The sequence below is a fragment of the Crocuta crocuta genome, unplaced genomic scaffold, assembly GCF_008692635.1.
Source record: "Crocuta crocuta isolate KB4526 unplaced genomic scaffold, BGI_CrCroc_1.0 scaffold480, whole genome shotgun sequence".
NCBI lineage: Eukaryota > Metazoa > Chordata > Mammalia > Carnivora > Hyaenidae > Crocuta > Crocuta crocuta.
In genome coordinates, this window is record NW_027532418.1 from 512,228 (window position 1) to 533,914 (window position 21,687).

The window sequence follows — 21,687 nt, forward strand, 5'->3', positions numbered from 1 at the left end:
AGAGAAAATACATTTACAGTACTGTGCCTATTGACAAAAATCTGGATATAAGTGGATGTGCAGAATTCAAACCTGTGTTGTTCAAAGGTCAACTGTAAGTGAAAAATATTCTCTATGGGCAACCTTGAGTATAACAAGCTTCCATTCAGACTTCAAGTCAGACTCTGAATCTTAGTTACCTTCCTCTGTGGTGAATCACTTTTTCATACAATTCTCCACAGACAATTTTTTCTAATCATTTAGTTTACTAAATGAATTTCATTTAACTGTGATCTTAATGATAAATTCTGTGCCTGACTGAACTTTTGAATTATCATGCCACGGTACTTATTATAAGGCCTTCTATAAAGTTTCTTTCCTACTGACTATTCCAACATATATTTTATATTAATAAGTAAAAAAAAATAGTTTTATGTTGTTTTATAAAAGAGGTTCATTCATATGTGGAATTTGAGAAGCTTGACATATGATCATAGGAGAAGGGGAGGAAAAATAAGATAAAAACAGAGAGAGAAACCATAAGAGCGTCTTAAATATAGAGAAAAAACTAAGGGCTGATGGGCGTAGGGAAAATGATTGATGGGTACTAAGGAGGGTACTTGTTGGGATGAGCATTGGATTTTTATATGTAAGTGATGAATCACTAGATTCTAGTCCTGTAGCCAAGACTACACTGTATGTTTACTAACTTGAGAATTTTTTTAAAAGGCATAATGCCAGGAACATTTTGCCAATATTGGTCTTCCCAGTTATATCTTCCACTTTCAGATATAAATGTCAATTTTCAATGAAATATAAATTTAAATGAAATAGAATTTCAACAAAGTTCTAAAAGTTAGGTACCCATTCCCACAACACTAACTGACCATCTATCCTTCTCTCTAGGTTATTTTAGAGGATACACTGAATAAAATGGATAAAGGAAATGTGTCTACAGTCTCAGAATTTGTGCTTCTGGGACTTTGCCACTCATGGAATATGCAGGTCTTATTCTTAATCCTATTTTTTATGCTTTACCTGATTATTGTATCTGGAAATGTTTTCATCGTGATTCTAATCATCACTGATTCCCATCTTCATTCCCCCATGTACTTCTTGTTGGCCAACCTGTCCTTCGTTGACATGTGGCTTTCTTCAGTCACCACTCCAAAGATGATCACAGACTTTCTCAGGGAGAACAAGACTATTTCCTTTGGGGGGTGTATGTGCCAGATCCTCTATGTGCATTTTGTTGGAGGGGGTGAGATGGTGCTATTGGTGGTAATGGCCTATGACCGCTATGTGGCTATCTGTAAGCCACTCCACTATTCGACTATTATGAGCCTGCAGAAATGCACTGGGCTGGCGCTAACTTCCTGGAGCATTGGCTTTGTGCATGCCATGAGTCAGATGGCTGTGATTGTACAACTGCCCTTCTGTGGCCCCAGGGAAATTGACAGCTTCTTCTGTGACATACCACTGGTAATCAAGCTTGCCTGCATAGATTCCTACAATTTGGGAATATTAATGAATGCTGACAGTGGAGTTCTAGCCATGACCTGTTTTATTCTGTTGTTGATATCCTATACGTATATTCTTCTCACCATCCACCAAAGCTCTAAAACTGGTGCTTCCAAAGCACTATCTACGTGTACTGCCCACATCACAGTGGTGGTGCTCTTCTTTGGGCCTTGCATCTTCATCTATGTGTGGCCACTCAGCATCACCTGGGTGGACAAATTTCTTGCTGTGTTTTACTCTGTTATTACACCTCTCCTAAATCCAGCCATTTATACTCTGAGAAATAAAGAGATTAAAGATGCCATGAAGAGATTTAGAAGCTACTATATGCATTACAAGGGAAATATTTAATGTCCCAGAAACCTTACTGTAAGTACTTCAAATTGATAATACGTTGATCTTATAAAATAAATTGAAAATTCTAAGCACTCAATTTATCTCTACATATTATTGTTGTCTCCAAGTACAGGAATAGGGTTAATATAAGAAATAGCAGTATTTATTAATCATCCGGTAGAACACCACAAAATATATCCCTAAAGTCCAAAACCTAATGATCCTTCTTTCTGAGGGAATTATCTGTTCAGTCTTGCTATGCCTTTAACTACAGTGAGAATCTAAAACGCATTCAACAAAGCCATCCATCCATCCTGATGAATAGCTTAACAAATTTCTCTTGAATTTTCTCCTAACTCCATTTGGAAAGTACCCCTATAACACTGACCCCTTCCCTCAAACCTTTCACCTAACTTCTTGTCAAGAGGCAACTCAATTATTATTTTTTCTTTAACTTCACTTCCTATGCAAATACTAATGGGACGCGTGAGAGGAAAAAGAAAACCTAGAGAAAATGCAACAACAGTGGTAAAATACATAGGGAATAAGAGTGGAGAATATTCTATGTTTCATTTCCATTAACTCAATAAATGTAAAAAAAAATTAGAACCTAATGATACTTCCCTTGGTTATTTCAGTCTTGAGGACTAATTATCTATTATGCCTCAAAGTATTATTAACCATCTGTATAAAACAGATGAAAAAGCTCTTCAAGGTCAAGAGCCATGCCTTACTTGATTAATTTTTGAAATGGCAGTACTTAGTACATTGGTTAATAAACACTCAATAAATATATTTTAATGAATTTATAAAGGATAATTTCTCCATTCAAATAACTATAACATTTATTGATCATGGCTTATTGAAGTACAGCCTTTTGTCATTAAAAGAAATTCCTAAGTCTCAACTTACAAGTAAAATTTATTTTTTTGCAGAATTACAAATTAAGTGGATTGAAATTCATTTGTAAGAATCAATAATAAAAGTCATAAAATAAAAATTTAGTACATACCCAGGTTTTATTGCTCTTAACATGGAAACAAAAAACCAAAATGACAAAAATAATGCACTGATCATCTTTGAATGCCTACTCTATGCCATTATTTTATATGAATTTAAATGCTTTTATTATTTCTAATTTATGAATAAGAAAATGTGACTCAGAAATGTGAATTAAAATTCTTCAAAATTAGTCTTATTTCTCCTTCCGTTAGTATTTATAGATCAATTTGAATTCCAAGACTATTCACTTAATAACACTGCCCAATACAACAGAAAATTATTTCCAACAAAGAAAGTGAAAGAGTAAATTTATACCATAAATAAAATACCAGGATATCTCTATTGACTGAACAAAATAAATAATATATTGGAAACTGCATTTTGCAATCTAATTTGATTACGCACTGTAAAATGGGAATGGGAAAAACATCACCTAAGAAAAATCCTGCACACAAATGGTAGAAAAGCATTAAGAGTCAACCATTGGCTGTCTCTATGCTGGGTGGTAGCCTCAATTCATTCTCATGGGTATACTATTCATTCCCTGTATTGTCACCACTGTGTCTTTTAAGCAATTATTTTTCTGCCTAGAACACGACCTTTATTTCCTGTTTGTCCTTATAAGATAAACCTGAGTGTTAAGTACTATTTTTATAGATCTGCTAATATGGGAAATAGAAGGGTTTAATAAAAAATAGAGGGGAGGCTGACTGGCTCAGCCGGTTAAGTGTCCAACTTCAGCTCCAGTCATGATCTCACAGTTCATGGGTTCAAGCCCCACATGGGGCTCTGTGCCAAGAGCTCAGAGCCTGGATCCTGCTTCAGATTCTGTCTCCCTCTCTCTGCCCCTCCCCTGCTTGTACTCTGTGTGTGTGTCTCTCTCTCAAGAAACACTCTCTCTCTTATATATTTCCTTGTAATATAATTTACCACAACAAAATCTAAGAACTACATGCTCTCAACTCAAACATTTTAGTCACTTTCTTCCATCCTATTCAAGCTTAGTATTTACGTTTATCAGATAGGCAAATTCTCCTTAATTCTCACTGGTTTCTATTAGAATCACTTTCACAGACATTCATCTAAAGGAACTATATTCTCCAGTCCAACTCAAATGGCAGTAAGTCAGTCTTAATACCCATTTAATGAAAATATCTACTCTGGTAGAAGTCTTTCTTTCTTAGGCACCAAGAACTCCAACACTGTAGAGCTCAGAGTGATGCAAATGGGAAGCAAAAATTATTAAGTTGTTCGATATAACAGTGAAAGGATTTATTACAATTTCTACATCTTAATTCCCATAGAGAATGAAGATCTCATCTACCAAAATAGTCATAAAGGAGTCTTTGGTATACCACTCTACCATTCTATTCGACTGGCTGTTTATAAGTGAATGAGTGTTAATTCCAGGGCATTCTCGGTCATGAGACCACAGCTGTGCTTGTTTGGCTGATCAGATGCAATGTTATACAGAATACTACCATTGTGGCAAAGCATTTTCTTAATCCACGGATGGGAGTGCAGCCTATGATATTTTAGTTAGGAAGAAAACGCATACCCATAATACATATTCATTTTAGTGAGGTCAAAATTCTACTTATTCCACAATGGAAATGTTTCAATATAATTAATTTGCCACCAGGTCACTGGATGACCCCACAGTAAATTGTGCCATTTAGTGGCTCAGCATTAGAGGGGCAGATCACGCTAATAGCCAGATCAAGCTTTGTAAGGAATTCCAAATTGTTTAGCAATGAATGATCTCCAACCCTGGTGATTTTGCACAGGAACCCATTCAGCAAGTGCTGCAGTAACTGAAGAAAGATTTTAAAATGCACATAACTTATAATTTGTCCACCTGACTTCTAAAATTTCCTCTGTAGAAGATGCCCTGTAGTATCATTCACATGGGACATCTTTATTTTCATAATCCATGCCCATTTTGAGAGGTCTATCACTAGAACTCTTCCCTGGGAATTCTCTGTCAGTAGGCTTCCTACTATTCACTGCAAGCCCTGACCATCTAATTACACCATTAGTAACTATTGAGGAATGAATATGTATCCATGCCTCTACCCAAACAAATTGGACAATGAAATGTACTACCTGAAATTCAAATTCTTCCCTTGGGAGAATTTCTTCTCACCACACTCATTCAGGGCCATTATACTGCCATAACTAACCAATAGGTAGTCACAATACTTCACCAAATTGGGGCAGTAGAGCTGCAGACTTTCACTACTAGTTGTTGCCAATTATATATAAAAGAAACCCTGTATATTCAGCTCTACATATTTAATTTTCAGTGCATGGATCATAAGGAGCCTCCCCCCCTGCCCCAATGTAGTCATAGATACATACAGGAAGAGAGAAAGCAATCAGGCAGTAATAGTTATTGAAGGACTTTACTATAATCTAATTGACTTCTTATGCCTCTGGACCTAAGCCCAGTTTATTATATGCCATTTCCACTTAATGATATAATGTTGGTTTTGAATTTCAATTTTATGGCTTAAAGAAAATGATAGCATTCAGTTCATCATAGGTAGCTGAGCTCACACAATCACTTAAATGCCAAGTTTAGGCATTTAAGATCTATAAGCTCTCCTGGGGCTCACTGAGATGCTAGCCACTGGACCCCTAGAAACTTTACTGAGGTGGTTTATTTCCCACCATAGATATGTCTATGGCATCCAAAATATTTACTTTTTTCCTTTTATTGGGTCCAGTAAGAATTACCATATCAGTGTGGTAGACTGGTATGAAGTTTGGTGGAATATCAGATGATCAAGATTTCTACAGAATATGACAAATGGATTAACTTTATGGTATGCGAATTGTTGCTTCATAATAAAGATTATATATATGCACATATATCCTTTTAAATATTAAGTTTGTTTACTATACAAACAAATATGTATACTTTCAAGTTAATAAGTACAAATGTAAAGATGCCTCCATGAAACAATCACAAGATAGTTTACTTGGTATATTAAGTTAATCTCAAAACAATTCTCTTAATGTAATACTGGAAGTAATACTTGGCAAAGGGAAGCCAGATGCATTCTTCTGATCTGGTTCCACATAGTAATGCAGAAGGTAGATTGTGAAATGGTTTTCTAAATCATAAATGCTATAGCCATTCAGAAAGGAAGAGAAAACCTTCATTCATATTATTTCTACTCCTTTCTATTCTATTCTCCTCCTCCCATCTTTTATGGTTTTGTGTTGGTCAGATTACACTTAGAGTATCACACTTAGTCCAAAGAAACTGAAGTCCATTCAAGGACAGTAAGGAAACAGAACCATATTACATGAGGAACACACATAAACATTTAGAATCGTTTAGCCTTAAGGTAAAAAGCAATGTGGAATATATTGATAGTGGTGAAGAAAATTATAATTAAGATCCTCTTTCCCAATTTCTATATAGTCATTCAAAGGTTATGATTGGTGGAAAGAAAGGCATTAAAGACAAAAAGCCCTGCAGCCTTATGTGAGGTGACTAACTTCATTCTGGAACTTGGTGTGGAGAATTCCATGATGAAGGACATTTTTTAAAAAATGGGTGTTTTGTGAGGAACAATTATGAAGTGTTGCAATTTCCTTGATACTGGCAGCCATAAGCAAAACAGCAGAGAAACTAGACGTCTGACTGAAAGAACCAGCTAATATCCCTCCAAAGATCATAAACTTCAGGGACAGGAAGGCTGCCTGCATGTGCTAGGCTGCACCCACTCAGAAGAAATAGGGCAGACTTGAAAGCATCTCCTAAGCCACACAAAGATCCAATGAAAAATGAAGGTTCATAGGCACAGGAATAAAGCACACCTCTCAACAAACAATGCCTGAAAAATAAGCTACTCTGATCTAGAAGCAACTCCTAGGAAGCAGCATTAAAAAAAATTACACATATTTCTGGAAGTTTCAAGGCTCTAAGCATGTTAATTCCAAACATATTTCCACTTCTTACAAAGCAATGCTCTTAATTTTGCAAATTAAGTTGTTCTGCAAACTACAAAATTAAATTTTGTGGCAGATTTCAGCAGGATTACATCTATAACTACAAAAGCAAGATATTTAAGAACTGCTGTAATACTTTTATGGTTCTCAAACTATAACTTGAAATCAAATTTGTCATTTCTATGAATATTCAGAAGAATCCATCACTTACCACACTCCTTATAATCATCCTTAGTAACAAAATGGTCAAGTACAATAGCCATTTCCCTCAGTAGGCACTTCAATACAAACAACACAATTCTCCGTAATGCCACTGCCTCTGGTAATGGGTCACTAGTATGCCATTTCACACCGGTAAGGATCTCAGGCTGTGCCCATTCCCAAGGACAACATGAAGCCAATTCACAAAACCCATATTTAAGGATCTGCTTCCTGGGACCAATTCAGTTACAAATTTATGAATTAGAACACACACACTAAAAGGTATATTTGTTCCTTTAATAAAATAATTTAAAGATGGTTAACTGGGTATTGATGAACTAAAAATAGACTTTTTAAAACACTAAAGGGGGGGCACCTGGGTGGCTCAGTCGATTAAGCGTCCAACTTCAGCTCAGGTCATGATCTCACAGGGCTTTGAGCCCCGTGTCCGGCTCTGTGCTGACAGCTGAGAGGCTGGAGCCTGCTTCAGATTCTGTGTCTCCCTCTCTCGCTGACACTCCCCTGATCACGCTTTCTGTCTCTCTCAGAAATAAATAAAACATTTAAAAAAATAAAAATAAAACACTAAGGGATCATTTAAAAACCAGCTGAAGGAAAAAAAAAATACCAGCTTCAGGGCTGGAGGAATAAAGAGGAGTGTTGGCATTATTAAAACTTAGAAGCTTAGAGACCACCACAGACTGGAAACACACCTATGGAAGAGGGTCAGTGGCTAGGGTAGGAGTTTTGAGAAGAAGCACAACTTCTCTAAACCAGTTTCTGTAAAATAGCACCTCATTCTCATAGCATGTTAAGGATAAAATGCACAACTTACATAAAACACTTAACAGTGTCTTTCACAGAGCAAACATACATACTATGAAAGCTCCCAAAGGCCATCCATTTATTGCTGTGATAATGTTCAAAATGTGATGTTTGTCAACACGTAGAGGCCCTGCATAATGTGTTTTCTGTCTGCAGGCACATCTCAAAACCATTCTCCTCCTCATCCTCACAGCTTCTCCAGGCCATGAGTGAAAAACAAAACAAAAACCACAGACGATACAACCCTAGAAATACATAGTATATTGATTATTTGCTGTTGTTTATTGTAGGCAATGGTTTCTTTAAAATGACACCCAAAGCACAATCAACAGAAGAAAAAATAGGTACGCTGGACTTCATCCAAACTAGAAATATTTGTTTGTCAAAGCATCCACTCAAGAAAGTGAAAATAAAACCTGCAGATGAGAGAAAGTAGTTGTAAGACCCTCTAATGAGGGTTTTGTAGCCAGTTGAGTGGTGGCCTTCAAAGAGATATGTCTAGGGCCGCTTGGGTAATTCAGTCAATTAAGTATCCTACTTCAGCTCAGGTCATGATCTCACAGTTTGTGAGTTCAAGCCCCGCATCAGGCTCTGTGTTGACAGCTGAGAGCCTGGAGCCTGCTTCAGATTCTGTATCTCCCTCTCTCTCTGCCCCTCCCAGACTTTTGTTCTGTCTCTGTCTCTCTCAAAAATAAATAAATGTTAAAAAAAAGTTTAAAAAATCGTGGTATTCTGAAACTTGTTCAGATACCACACAGTTTAAAAAGATAGGTCTATATGCTATACCACAAATCCTGAAACTGTTGATGTAAACTTACTTGGGGGGAAAAAAAGGTCTTTGCAAATGTAATAATGGTGTTGAGATGATATTAATTTGGAGAACCTGGGCTGGCTCTAAATCTAAAAATAACAGTCCTAATATGACACAAAGATAAGAATACAGAAGATTAGACCATGTGAAGAAGAGGTAGAAGATGAAATAAGTGGATGCTGGAAATGGCAAGGAAGGATTCTTCCCTAGAGATTTAAGAGTATGTCAACACACTGATTTCCAGTTTCCAGACTCCAAAATTACAAGACACTAAATTTCTGTTTTAAACCACCAAGATTGTGTTAATTAATTTTTTTATAGTTGTTTTTTTTTTTTTTTTGAGACAGAGCATGAGCAGGGGAGGGACAGAGAGAGACGGAGACATGGAATCCAAAACAGGCTCCAGGCTCTTCGCTGCCAGCACAGAATCCGACATGGGGCTTGAACCCATGAACTGCGAGATCATGACCTGAGCCAAAGTTGGATGCTTAACCAACTGAGCCATCCAGGTGCCCCTCGTTGTGGTAATTTAAAACATGGATGGAACTAGAGAGTGTTATGCTGAGCGAAATAAGTCAGGCAGAGAAGGACAAATACCATATGTTTGCACATACAGGTGGATTAGGAGGAACTTAACAGAGGATGAAGAAGGAGAAGAGGGGGAAATAGTTGGGGAGAGGGAGGGAGGCAAGCCATGACTCTTGAATGCTGAGAACAAACTGAGGGCTGAGCGGGGGTGGGGAGGAGGGAAAGGGCGGTGATGGGCATGGAGGAGGGCACATGTTGGGATGAGCACTGGGTGTTATATGTAAACCAACCTGACAATAAACTATTTAAGGAAGAAAAAAAAATAAAATGGCAGTCCTAGAAAACTAATACAGATCTAAATATAAAGGACTCCTAAAACTCCATAATAAAAAAAATCTAATTTTAAATTGAACGAATGATTTAAAATATATTTCTCTCAAGAAGATAAACGAATGGCCAACCAGGAAGCACATGAAAAGATGCTCAACATCATTAGTCACTAGAGGAATGCAAATCAAAACCACAATGCAGTCTCATTCATATCCACTGGATTGTCTGTAATAAAAATAATAAAATAAAAAGTATTGGTGAGGATATGGAGAAGTTGAAATGTGCATACACTGCTAGTGGGAATGTAAAATGGTGCAGCCACTGTGGAAACAGTGGGACAGGTCCTCAAAATGATAAACATAAAGTTACTATAGGACCCATATGACCCAGCAGTTACACTCAAGAGAATTGACAACAGGTGCTCAACAAAAAGTCGTGTACAAATGTTTGTAGAAACACTATTCACAATAGCCAAAAGGTAGGGATAATCCAAATATTCACCAGTTGATGAGTAAACAAAATGTGGTATATTCATTTAAGAGAATATTCAGTCATGAAAGAACTGAAGTTCTGATACGTGCTACAATATAGATAAACCTTCAAAATATTATGTTCGGTGAAAGAAGCCAGACACACAAAAAGTCACATAATATTTCATTTTTATAAAATGTCCAGGCAAGTCAAATCCACAGAGACAGAAAGTAGCTTCATGGTTGCAGGAGATGTGAGGAGACAGGACTGAGACTGACTGCTAACAGGTATGAGGTTTAGTTTGGGCGATGAACATATTTTAAGAATAGATAATAGGCAGAATTACCTTGGCCAAAAGTTATAGGCCAGGAATATAAATTCACTCACCACAAATTAGTTTCCTCTCTTCACTGACTTTGTATTTACAAAAAAGAAAAAGAACTAAAATTAAGTATGCTAGAAATGTTGAAAGAAGTGGCAAATTTTAAACAATCTGCACTATCAGACACAAGATACTTTTAAGAATCCATTCATTCAATCAGCTTTCACTGGCCACCTACTGAAAATACCCAATATACACCAGACACTGTGTCAAATTTTGGCATAAAACTCTCATCTGCCTTCAGAAAAGTATACTCCTTAGTGAAGGAACTAGACATTAAATAACCAATCACTGGTGTGTCCAGTTACATGTTACATATGCACTGAAAAACTGTATTCTACTATTGTGCCACAAAATCTGATCTATATTCATAGAACCCAAAATATTTTGCTTACTATTATTTGAAGATTTTATTTCGATATTAATGAAAATGTATTTTTAATGATATATAATAAAATGTGTAAACATTTGAAAGATCTGCATAACACAGCGAATCAGGATTTTCTAAATGATCCGCACACGATGTTAAAAGATCATGCATGAATAAGTGATCCATTCAAAGGGCAAGAGTCAAAAACCAACTCTTTTTACTATAACACAGTACAAAAAGTTATTATTTGAAGATTTTAATACTTAAGTATTGTATTTCCCACTTGGCCTGTCTCAGATTGAATACCGACAGGTACTAATAAACAATGAAACCTCCCTACACTGTTGTCTTGCTTTGTTTTGTGTTATTGTTGACACACTTCCACAATATTGTCTCCTTTATTTGCTATTTTTAATTTTTTGAATTTATGTATTGTTTTGGTATAAAATTTTATAACTTATTATATTGTTTACCCTTCTGTAATGTGCTTAGTTTCCTCACTTAAAAATGGGCTTTCAGGGGCTCGTGGGTGGCTTAGTCATTAAGCATCCGACTTTCACTTAGGTCATGATCTCGCGGTTCCTGGGTTCGAGCCCCGCGTTGGGCTCTGTGCTGACTGCCAGCTCAGAGCCTGGAGCCTGTTTCAGTCTGTGACTCCCTCTCTCTCTGACCCTCCCCTGCTCACGCTCTCTCTCTCTCTCTCTCTCTCTCTCCTAGAAATAATAAAAAAAAATGGGCTTTCACTTTTGGGGTTGACAGTTCTATATTTTCTGACTCCTACCTATTGCTAATGAGAAAAATCAAACTATTCTACATTTTTATTTCTCTATCTCCCCCATTAAAAATGTTTATCACAGAATTAAGCCTTACATACTATTCTTTCATGTGTAGCCTCATTTTTAAGTCTTAAATCTACAATACAATTTATTAAATTCTAAGCAACAGCATAACTGAAGGGTCCCCAAATCTCCCTTAACTGGATGGAGAATCCTCCTGATATCTTAGGAAATGCTGATATAAACAACACCCTACAAAGGTTTGCATACTGAAAGTCATTTTCTTTAACCCTCATATAGTTGAAAGATAGATTGGCTATAAATTATTTTTATATCACATTTTATTTCTTTGAGTCTTTTGGAAATATAGATCCATTATTGCCTTTCTTTGTATACTACTATCAAGAAGTTAGATGCCATCCTGACTTTCTCTTCTATTGAGGCTGTTCAGTTATTTTGACAGGAGTCTCAGAAGACAGAATATTTTAAATATGTAATAATTTTACTAGGCTATGCCTTGAAATTAACCATTTTGTACCAACTTTCCCAAATTCATTACAAGATATTTCATTGTTTATATTCTGCTCTTTTATTTCTGACACAATAATAACAAACTTTGATATGTTAATTCTACTATATCGCCTCATTTTCAAATTATATAAATATTGAATATCATTTGCCCGGTTCTATGCAACTTTCCCTCTGAAAAATTTTTTTACCTCCCTCTTTAATTAGATTTTATTTCCTTGGTTCTTTTCATCCTCATATCCTGTATCCCTCACTGTCATTTTGGCCATTCTGATCTTCTTTGGGTATCTGGTAGTTAATTCCTCATTTTTGTGTATGTGATGTTCAACAAAACTGTCTTTACAACAAACTAAATATTTCAACCTGTGTTCTTTATACCCCATTTCTTCATAGTAAGACAAACTTTACACAAATTCTAATAGCTGCAGTTTGGGTGATTACACAATGTTTTATATGACAACATAAAATAATATGAATTCAGTTAGACTGAGTGCAGTATTTTATTCCTTGAACAACCAAGGAGCATAAGGGAACATTCATATGATTCCCAAATCTCAAGCAAGTGACAAATTGCCAATTTGCCCAGCTCTGTTCTGTAAAGGATCTTTTTTTTTAATGATTGTTTTTCCTGGTTTTTGGAAAAGAACTTTGTGGGGTTTTTTATTTTATTTTTTTCATCATGATAAGTATACTTTTTAATCCCCATCCTCTACTTCACTGATCCCCCACCACCCATTCCTTGGTAATCACCACTTTGTTCCCTATAGTTATGAGTCTATTACTTTGTCTCTCTCTCTACTTCCCTTTGCCTGTTGTTTTGTTTCTTAAATTCCACATATAAGTGAGCTCATAATATATTTATCTTTCTCTGACTGACTTATTTCATTTAGCATTATACTCTTGAGCTCTGTCCAAATTGTTGCAACTGGCAAGATTTCATTTGTGGATGAACAATATTCCATTGTATATGTATACATATGTGTACATATATATGTATGTATGTATATATGTATGTGTGTATATATGTATATAGATGCATACACACACATACAGGTGGGTATATATATCCCACATCTTCTTTACCCATCATTCATCTATTAAATGGCACCTGGATGGCTTCCATCATTTGGCTACTATATACTGTAATTTCGTCTTCCATTTTCTTCTGAGAAAATCTCCTAAGAACTTCTGAGTCATCTGAATCTTACTTTTTTTTTTCCAAATAGTTTCTTGTCAAGTTGCTTTCCATATAACACCCAGTTCTCATCCCCACAAGTGTCTCAAAAAATTAACAACAGAACTCCCCTATGACCCAGCAATAGCACTGCTAGGAATTTACCCAAGGGATATAGGAATGCTGATGCATAGGAGCACATGTACCCCAATGTTCATAGCAGCACTCTCAACACTAGCCAAAACATGGAAAGAGCGTAAGTGTCCATCAACAGACGAATGGATCAAGAAGATGTGGTTTATCTATCCAATGGAATACTACATGGCAATGAGAAGAATGAAATCTGGCCATGTATAGCATAATGGATGGACCTTGAGGGTTTTATGCTGAGTGAAATAAGTCAGGCAGAGAAGGACAAATATCATATGTTTGCACATATAGGAGGATTAGGAGGAACTTAACAGAGGACCATGGGGAAGAAGAAGGGGTGAAATGGTGGGGGAGAGGGAGAGAGGCAAACCATGAGAGACTCTTGAATGCTGAGAACAAACTGAGGCCTGATGGGGGGGTGGGGAAAAGGGGAAGGGAGGTAATGGGCAAGGAGGAGGGCACTTGTGGGGATATGCATCTTACTTTTTATTTCCAAAATTTCAGTCCTTTGTAGTCAAAGATTTTGAATTTCTGATTCAGATGTTCTTATAGATCTTGTGTTACAGATCTAATTACATTTCATTTTATGATGGAACATTATCATATATTTTTCTCTGCTTCATGGCTGGAATCAATATCAGCTTATATCCAGATTCCAAAAGAAACAGATTTTGCCTAGAAAACTTCAGATGTTTACCATCAGAAACAATATTTATCCTTAAATTCATCAGATATATTAACATGTTTAATTTTCAAGCACAAAACAAGGCGGTATTATGGAAGATATTTCATTCTGCACAATTGTAGATTAAAAATAATAAACATGGGATACAGAAGTGCTGATGCATGGGAGCACATACTCCAATGTTTATAGCAGCACTTTCAACAATAGCCAAATCATGGAAAGAGCCTAAATGTCCATCAACTGACAAATGGATCAGGAAGATGTGGTTTGTATATACAACGGAATACTACTTGGCAGTGAGAAAAAATGAAATCTGGCGATTTGCAGCAACATGGATGGAACTTATGCTAAGTGAAGTAAGTCAGTCAGAGAAAGACGGATACTATATGTTTTCACTCATATGTATATCTTCAGAAACTTAGAAGATCATGGGGGAGGGGAAGGGAGGAAAAAAAAAGTTACAGGGAGGGAGGCAAACTATAAGAGAATCTTAAATACTGAGAACAAACTGAGGGTTGATGGTGGGGTGGGGGAGAGGGGAAAGTGGGTGATGGGCATGGAGGAGGGCACTTGTTGGGATGAGCACTGGGTGTTGTATGGAAACCAATTTGACAATTATATTTAAAAAAAGAAATATGAAATACAAAGGAAAGCAAATTCCATCCTCAAATAAGAATAAAATTTCAACAAGTAAAGCTTTTCAAAGGGCATTGTTTTTGCTCTGTGGGGTGGTGAACTGTCAGGTCTGCAAGTCTAAAAAGCACAGGCTTAATGCCCGAGTATGGAGTGGTGTTCAGTACTGCTTTGTATTCATGACTGAGCAATACTACATAGGAGCTCCTTCGCTTTAACATTTTCTAAACCCCATCCTATTCTACTCTCTTTATGAATATTATTTCTTAATTCACATCTTTTTCCTGTCACTATATATGTAAAAGGACTAGTTAAAAGCAAAATTGAGAGGAAACAGATTTAACTTTGTCCTCTTAGATCGTATCCTAATACGATCTCAAACACTAATAACTATTTAACTACTTCTTTGCCCACTGTAGTATTTTCTGCATATATGATTATTAGACAATACTTAAACTATGACATAATTATATTCATGTAACTGAGTGCATTAACAAAAGTAACAGCACACCTGAATCAACTTAAGAGCAAGCCTGATATGCTTGCCAAAAATAACTTCTAAGAACCAATCATTCTCTTTACATAAGAATATTTTCAACCCAGATACAGAGAAAAATATCAGCATACACCAGTACCTCTGCAAATGTGCCTGGATAGTCACAAAACTTTCCAAGATTCTATGGACTAGTCAATATGTAAGTCAAACAAAAATTGTATTTCAGTATTGTAAAATCTTAAAATATGCAAAATAGCCTTAAATAAATTTATAATCACACTATTGGCCATTAATAATGGAATAAACTATCCAAGATTTTAGTGCTACTGAAATACAGAAAATTGTCTTAATAGTATATAACCCTTCGGGGCACCTGGGTGGCTCAGTCAGTTAAGCGTCCTACTTCGGCTCAGGTCATGAACTCACGGTTCATGGGTTCGAGCTCCGTGTCGGGCTCTGTGCTTACAGCTAGCTCAGAGCCTGGAGCCTGCTTCAGATTCTGTGTCCCCCTCTCCCTCTGACCCTCCCCTGCTCACACTGTCTCTCTCAGAAGTAAACAAAACATTTAAAAAAAATTTTTTAAAAGATAGTATATAACCCTTCAATACTTGTGCATACAGTATTGCTTGCAGAAGTCACAATTTGTTTTCTCTTGAGTTATTTAGATCATTCTCAAACTCAGTCTCCTCATTGCCATCTTCATGTCCTTGTTCCTCAAGGTGTAGATAATAGGATTCAGAATGGGTGTAATCATAAAGTCCAAAATGACAAGAAATTTATCCACTGGCACTGTGGGAAATAGCCACACATACACAAAGATGCACGGTCTGAAGAACAAAACCACCAGTGATGTGAGTTTAGAGTAGAAAAGGCTTTAAACAAACCACATGAGGAATGTTTCCATACAGTGACCAGGATGAAGATATAGGAGATAAGCAAAAAGAAGAAGGTGCCCATGGAAATGAACCCACTGTTGGCAGTAACCATGAATTCCATTCTGTAGGTGTCTGTGCAGGAAAGTTTGATAAACCAAGGAAGGTCACAGTAAAAGCTATCTATCTCAGGACCACAAAAAGGCAAATGGACAACAAAAGCTAACTGGGCCACTGAGTGAATGAGGCCAATAGCCCCACTAGATAGGAGGAAAATGCACATGATAGTCAGGTAGTGGAGGGGCTTACATATGGCCACATATCAGTCCAAGGCCAGAGCAATGAACAGGACCATTTCAGATCCACCCAGGACATGGTGGGCAAACATCTGGTGACACACCCTGAAAGTATGTGGTTTTGTGCCCAGAATACAGGTCAGAATCATCTTAGGAATCTTTAAGGTAGAAAGACGCAAATCAAAAATGAGAGTTTAGCTAAAGGGGGGACATGGCGGGTAATGTAAATGAGGATCAAAGGTCACTGTAAACACAACAAGGAGGTTTCTCAGAACAACTGTTACAGAAAACCCAGTAGAGAAAGCAAGGAGAAAATACAGCACTAGTGTACAGGTAGAAAGTCCCAGAAATACAAATGAAGATACTTCAGAGTAATTTGCTTCATATATTGGCTTTGTCTAGTGATTCCTAAAATACCAAAAATAAAATAATATAAAAAGAATTTTCCAAAAATTATTATAAAAAAACACATTTAAACTTTTACTAAATCTGACTTTAGGAAGAAATCTTCAGTAAAAGCTATAAAGTGGTTTTTTTTTTGAATTTTAAATAATATGTTAACTCACCCATTTGGCCAATATACTTCATGAGTGTAACTAATATTCTTAATAAGCAACTACCATTTGCCTAATACTACATCAAGTTTTGAGGTAAAACACTGATCCTGACTTCAGGAGGTTTACAGGTTAATGTTAGAACTAGACATTAAATAGCTTTACATACAGACAGAACTCTGATAATTGATTTAAAGAAATGAATTGGGAAGAACATGTTTTTTAAGCAGAACCATAAAATTGCAAGTGACCCTTCCTTCAGCAAGATCCTAAGGTCACTTCTAATAGAAGAAAGGCAATATCAGGAAACCCAACAGCTGGACCTGCATTTCTTTCTATGAAAGTCTCCCTAACCTTTTCTTCTTCAAACTGTATCTGAGATCAAGGAGGAAAAGATAGAATTGAAAAAAAAAAAAACAAACTAATTTCCCCACTGTGTAGAAATGAAACTTTACTTCTTAATTTAAGAACTTAATTCTTGGGGTGCCTGGGTGGCTCAGTCGGTTAAGCATCCGACTTCAGCTCAGGTCATGTTCTCATGGTTTGTGGGTTTGAGCCCCGTGTCGGGCTCTGTGCTGACAGCTAGCTCAGAGCCTGGAGCCTGCTTCAGATTCTGTGTCTCCCTCTCTCTCTCTGACCCTCCCCTGTTCATGCTGCCTCTCTCTCTCTCTCTCAGAAATAAATAAAACATCAAAAAAATTTAAGAACTTAATTCTTAAATTTGGGGGCTCTGCGTTAAGAATTTGGTATTTAGAGACTACTTACACTGAAGGAATCTTTAGACAAAATAATCTGACTTAGAAACCATTTAAAGATTTATGTTAAGGAAAAACATTGATATCAGACAGAATTAAAAGAGGAAGCAGCTGATCTCTTAATGACTGCAGGCAAAGAAGAAATATTTAAGATGCCTTCAACTATAGCGGGTTTGGGTGGCTCAGTCAGTAGAGAATCTCACTCTTGATTTTGGCTCAGGTCATGATAAGCAGGGTCATGGGACTCTCTCTCTCTTCCCCCCTTTCCCACTCATGCTTTCTAATTATTTAAAAATTAAAAAGATGCATTGAATTTGACAGCAACTTCTCAGTGACCTACTCTCCTGTCCGTAAACAACATATTTTATGAGGTCACAGGTTTTGAATTAATATATCCTAGTGATATATTTCTGAGTATTTATCATGGTCCATTAACACAGATTCCTCACATAAATAAATCTTTCTAACCCTCTTTTAATATCAACTACTCTTGTAGATGGATAATGTCGACAATTATCCAGTGGTTCTCAGTCATGATTGTGAATTAGAATGACCTGAAGCAGCTTAGAGTAAAAAGCGTATTTCTGGGATTCACTCCCAGAATTCTAATTCAACAAAGCAATGATGGATACAGATTATTTGCATTTTTAAAAGCATCTCAGGTGATTTTAATGTAAGCAGTCTTCAAATTAGAGTTTGAAAAAGACTGTATTCTGTATTTTAATTTATTTCAAAAGAGAAAGTGAGTTTCATAAATGCTTCCTCAAAATTCAAAGAAGTTCCTTTATTTAAAATCTATGGTGGAATTTAAGAAACAAAGAGGAAAGAGAGAGAGGCAAATCAAGAAACCGACTCTTAGAGAGAACAAACTGTTACTGGATGGGAAGTGGATAGGGCAATAGGTAAAATACGTGACGGGGATTAAGGGGTGCACTTGTGATGAGAACCCAGTGTTGTACGAAAGTGTTGAATCATTACATTGTGCCTGAAAGTAATATTTCACTGTATGTTAACTGTAATTTAAATAAAAACTTATAAAGGCTAAAATAAACGTGTGGCTCCCTGTACACTGACAATGGTAAGTTCCCTGCAAAAGCCCAGTTTGGGGAAAACTGGTGACTATGCTCACTCAAGTTTCACTAACATGGCAAGCATCCTTATCCAGTCCAGACACCTAACTTCCAGGGACTTTTGTGCCTAAAGCAAGGGTGGAGGGTCCATATCCATCTTCATGGATCTGCCAAAGCAAGAAGGAAAGCTAAGCAGAGACAGGATGAGACAAGAGCCATGGACACTCCTGTGTGATCTAGTATCTATTTCAGCATATATTAAGGACTGGTTCTGTGCTAAGCATTGTGTGTGTGCGTGTGTGTGTGTGTGTGTGTTAACAGAACAAAATACAGTATCCTCAGGAATCAGAGAAAAATTGAGGTAGTAAGGGAAGCCTTTCCTAATCAGGGCTGGATTCAGTTTCCCTCTCCTGTACTCTCAGACATCGTGTTTATCTCTATCATAGCTCTCACCTGACAGTGTANCCTGGAGGTTGGGGGGGAGGGCCAGGGCAACCAACACTTTTTGTCCCATTTCTTCTGAGGGAAACTCAAATGTTCCCTCAAAATTTTGCATAAAGGCATTAAGAGAAAATAATGAAACAGAGTCGTATAGAAATGATGTTTACTTATAACAGGATTTAACCTGGAAGACACAATATATATTTCCTCCTTTTTTATTTCAATGTATTCTAGAAGGTTTATAAATAGAACTTTTATCCTTCAGATTTTAGGCCTTCTTTTGCTGTCTTCAGCAATTTAAGAGGAATGAGGTGTCATCTTCCTGAAAGCTTTTTGTCACCGTTCTTTCCTTTGTTTTAATTTAAGGATAATTGACATACAATATTCTATTAGTTTCCAGTGTATATCACAGTGATTGAATAATTTGATGCATTATGGAAAGCATACCCACCGGAAGTCTAGTTGCTATGCGTCTACATACTAAGTTATTATAATATTATTGACTTTATTGCCTATTCTGTACTTCATATCCCTGAAATTTATAGTTGCAACTTTGTGTCTCCTATTTCCTTTCATTTATTTTGCCCATTCTTCTCCCTCCTCCCATATGACAACCACCAGCTTGTTCTCTGTACCTATAAGTCTGTTTCTCTTTTGTTTGTTTGTTTTAGATTTCACATATAAGTGCAATGATATGGTATTTGTCTTTTTCTGACTTATTTCACTTACCAGAACATCTTCTAGATCTATGTATTTTGTTCTAAAGGGTAACATTTCCTCCTTTTTTAAGTGGCTGAATAATATTCCACCATATACATGAATATACATATATATTCATCTACCTCATTCATTCATCTAAACTTGGACACTTAGGCTGCTTCCATATCTTGGCTATTATAATATTGCGTGAGCATAGGGGTGCATATATTTCTTTGGAGTTTTTAAGCTCTTTAAATGTTTACATATAAACATAAAAATCTGACTAAGTCTAAACTCTATTAAACCAAAATGGTATTATTGCAGTAGCAAGCAAGGGGAGTGTGGAGAAATTTTTCCTAAGGCAGATGTTTTCAAAATGTGTTCTTTTAGGGTTTATGAAATGTGTAAGATTACAGTCATGAGAGAAGCCAGCAGTATCCAGGAGCATGTTTCTCTGATTACAAACATTATCCAAAATTACTGGAAGCTTCATCCAGTTATTCACATAATTTGATCACTACCCAATTCTCTCCTTTGGCTTGGTGTTCCAGAATCAACACACAAGAAAATTCCTTGAATTCTCTGACCATTTAGTTAATATAAAATTTAACTCTTGCTTATGATTGTCTTTTCATGTTCCAAAGGACATTTAAAAGCTCAGCATGAGATCTGAATCTGTCATACTCAAACACACTTCCTAATAGATGACTCACCAAAGGACAGAATCAACTCATCAAGATACAGTGTAGATGCAGGGTTTATTTAAAATCTGTGGGTAAAAATGTTTTAATCTCCTAATCTAATGCATACTAAATGGTAATGCAATACCTTAATTTACACTATGAAATATTGAGCCACAAAATACTAATTCTTCCCATGTGAAAATTAACTTCTGTAATTGAGTTTCACTGGCATGCATTCATATTTTTTCAATAAAAAGGGTAAGTGTAATACACATTCACAAGAAAAACAATACTTTTTTAATCAACAGGATCTTGAAATAGTATCTTTTTCCTCTCCTCAGGCTTTCAAAACAAGGAGAAAGATACATAGAGCATTTTATTCTTGGGTTAGTTTCCTTGTGTTGAATGTCTCATGTCTTGAATACCTATGAACTGGCAGCTCTTGCTGTATTGGATTATGATTAGGAAAATAAAATTAATTTTTATATAAATATTTTAGACAAAATAAACTAGTAAGAGAAATATGATTTAGCAAAGAGATAAAGAGGAGCACCTGAGTGGATAAGTTGCTTAAGCATCTGACTTCAGCTCAGGTCATGATCTCCTGGTTTCTGGGTTTGACACCCATGTTGGGCTCTGTGCTGACAGCTCAGAGGCTGGGACCTTCTTCAGCTTCTGTGTCTTCCTGTCTGTCCCTCCTCCACTTGTGCTCTGTCTCTCAGAAATAAATAAACATTTAAAAAAGTTTAAAAAAAAAACAAAGAAAGAAAATTGCCAAGTACAAAATGAAATTGTTGGGTTGAACGTGTATGTACATGTATGTATGTGTATATAGATTTATATTATAGAGTTATTATATGAGCATACTAATGCCATAGTACAATGCAGTTATATTTAGTTATAAATTATGTTTATGATATAAAATTATATAATAAAATTATGTAATAATGTAATATACATAAATATTATAAATAAGTAATAATAACAAAGGTACATTTAAAATTATATTAATATATAAAATTATATAGAATAAAACTATATATATGATTTTTGTTGAATTCAACAACTATTTCTCTGTAATATAAACAATACAAATTCTATCAACAAACCATCAGAATGCAATCTTTGAGCAGAATCATATTAAAGAAGTGCTTTC

General features: G+C 36.1%; 1 protein-coding gene and 1 pseudogene across 1 annotated transcript; one reads left to right on the top strand and one right to left on the bottom strand.

Annotated features, from left to right (window-relative positions):
• The first annotated feature begins 912 nt into the window (after positions 1-912).
• On the top strand, positions 913-1,851 carry LOC144243898 (olfactory receptor 4K14-like). The gene has a single exon (XM_077779037.1). It carries the CDS (start codon positions 913-915, stop codon positions 1,849-1,851), a length of 939 nt encoding a protein of 312 aa, XP_077635163.1.
• Positions 1,852-15,822: 13,971 nt separating this feature from the next.
• LOC144243876 (olfactory receptor 4F15-like) lies at positions 15,823-19,923 on the bottom strand (annotated as a pseudogene).
• Between the last annotated feature and the right edge of the window lie 1,764 nt (positions 19,924-21,687).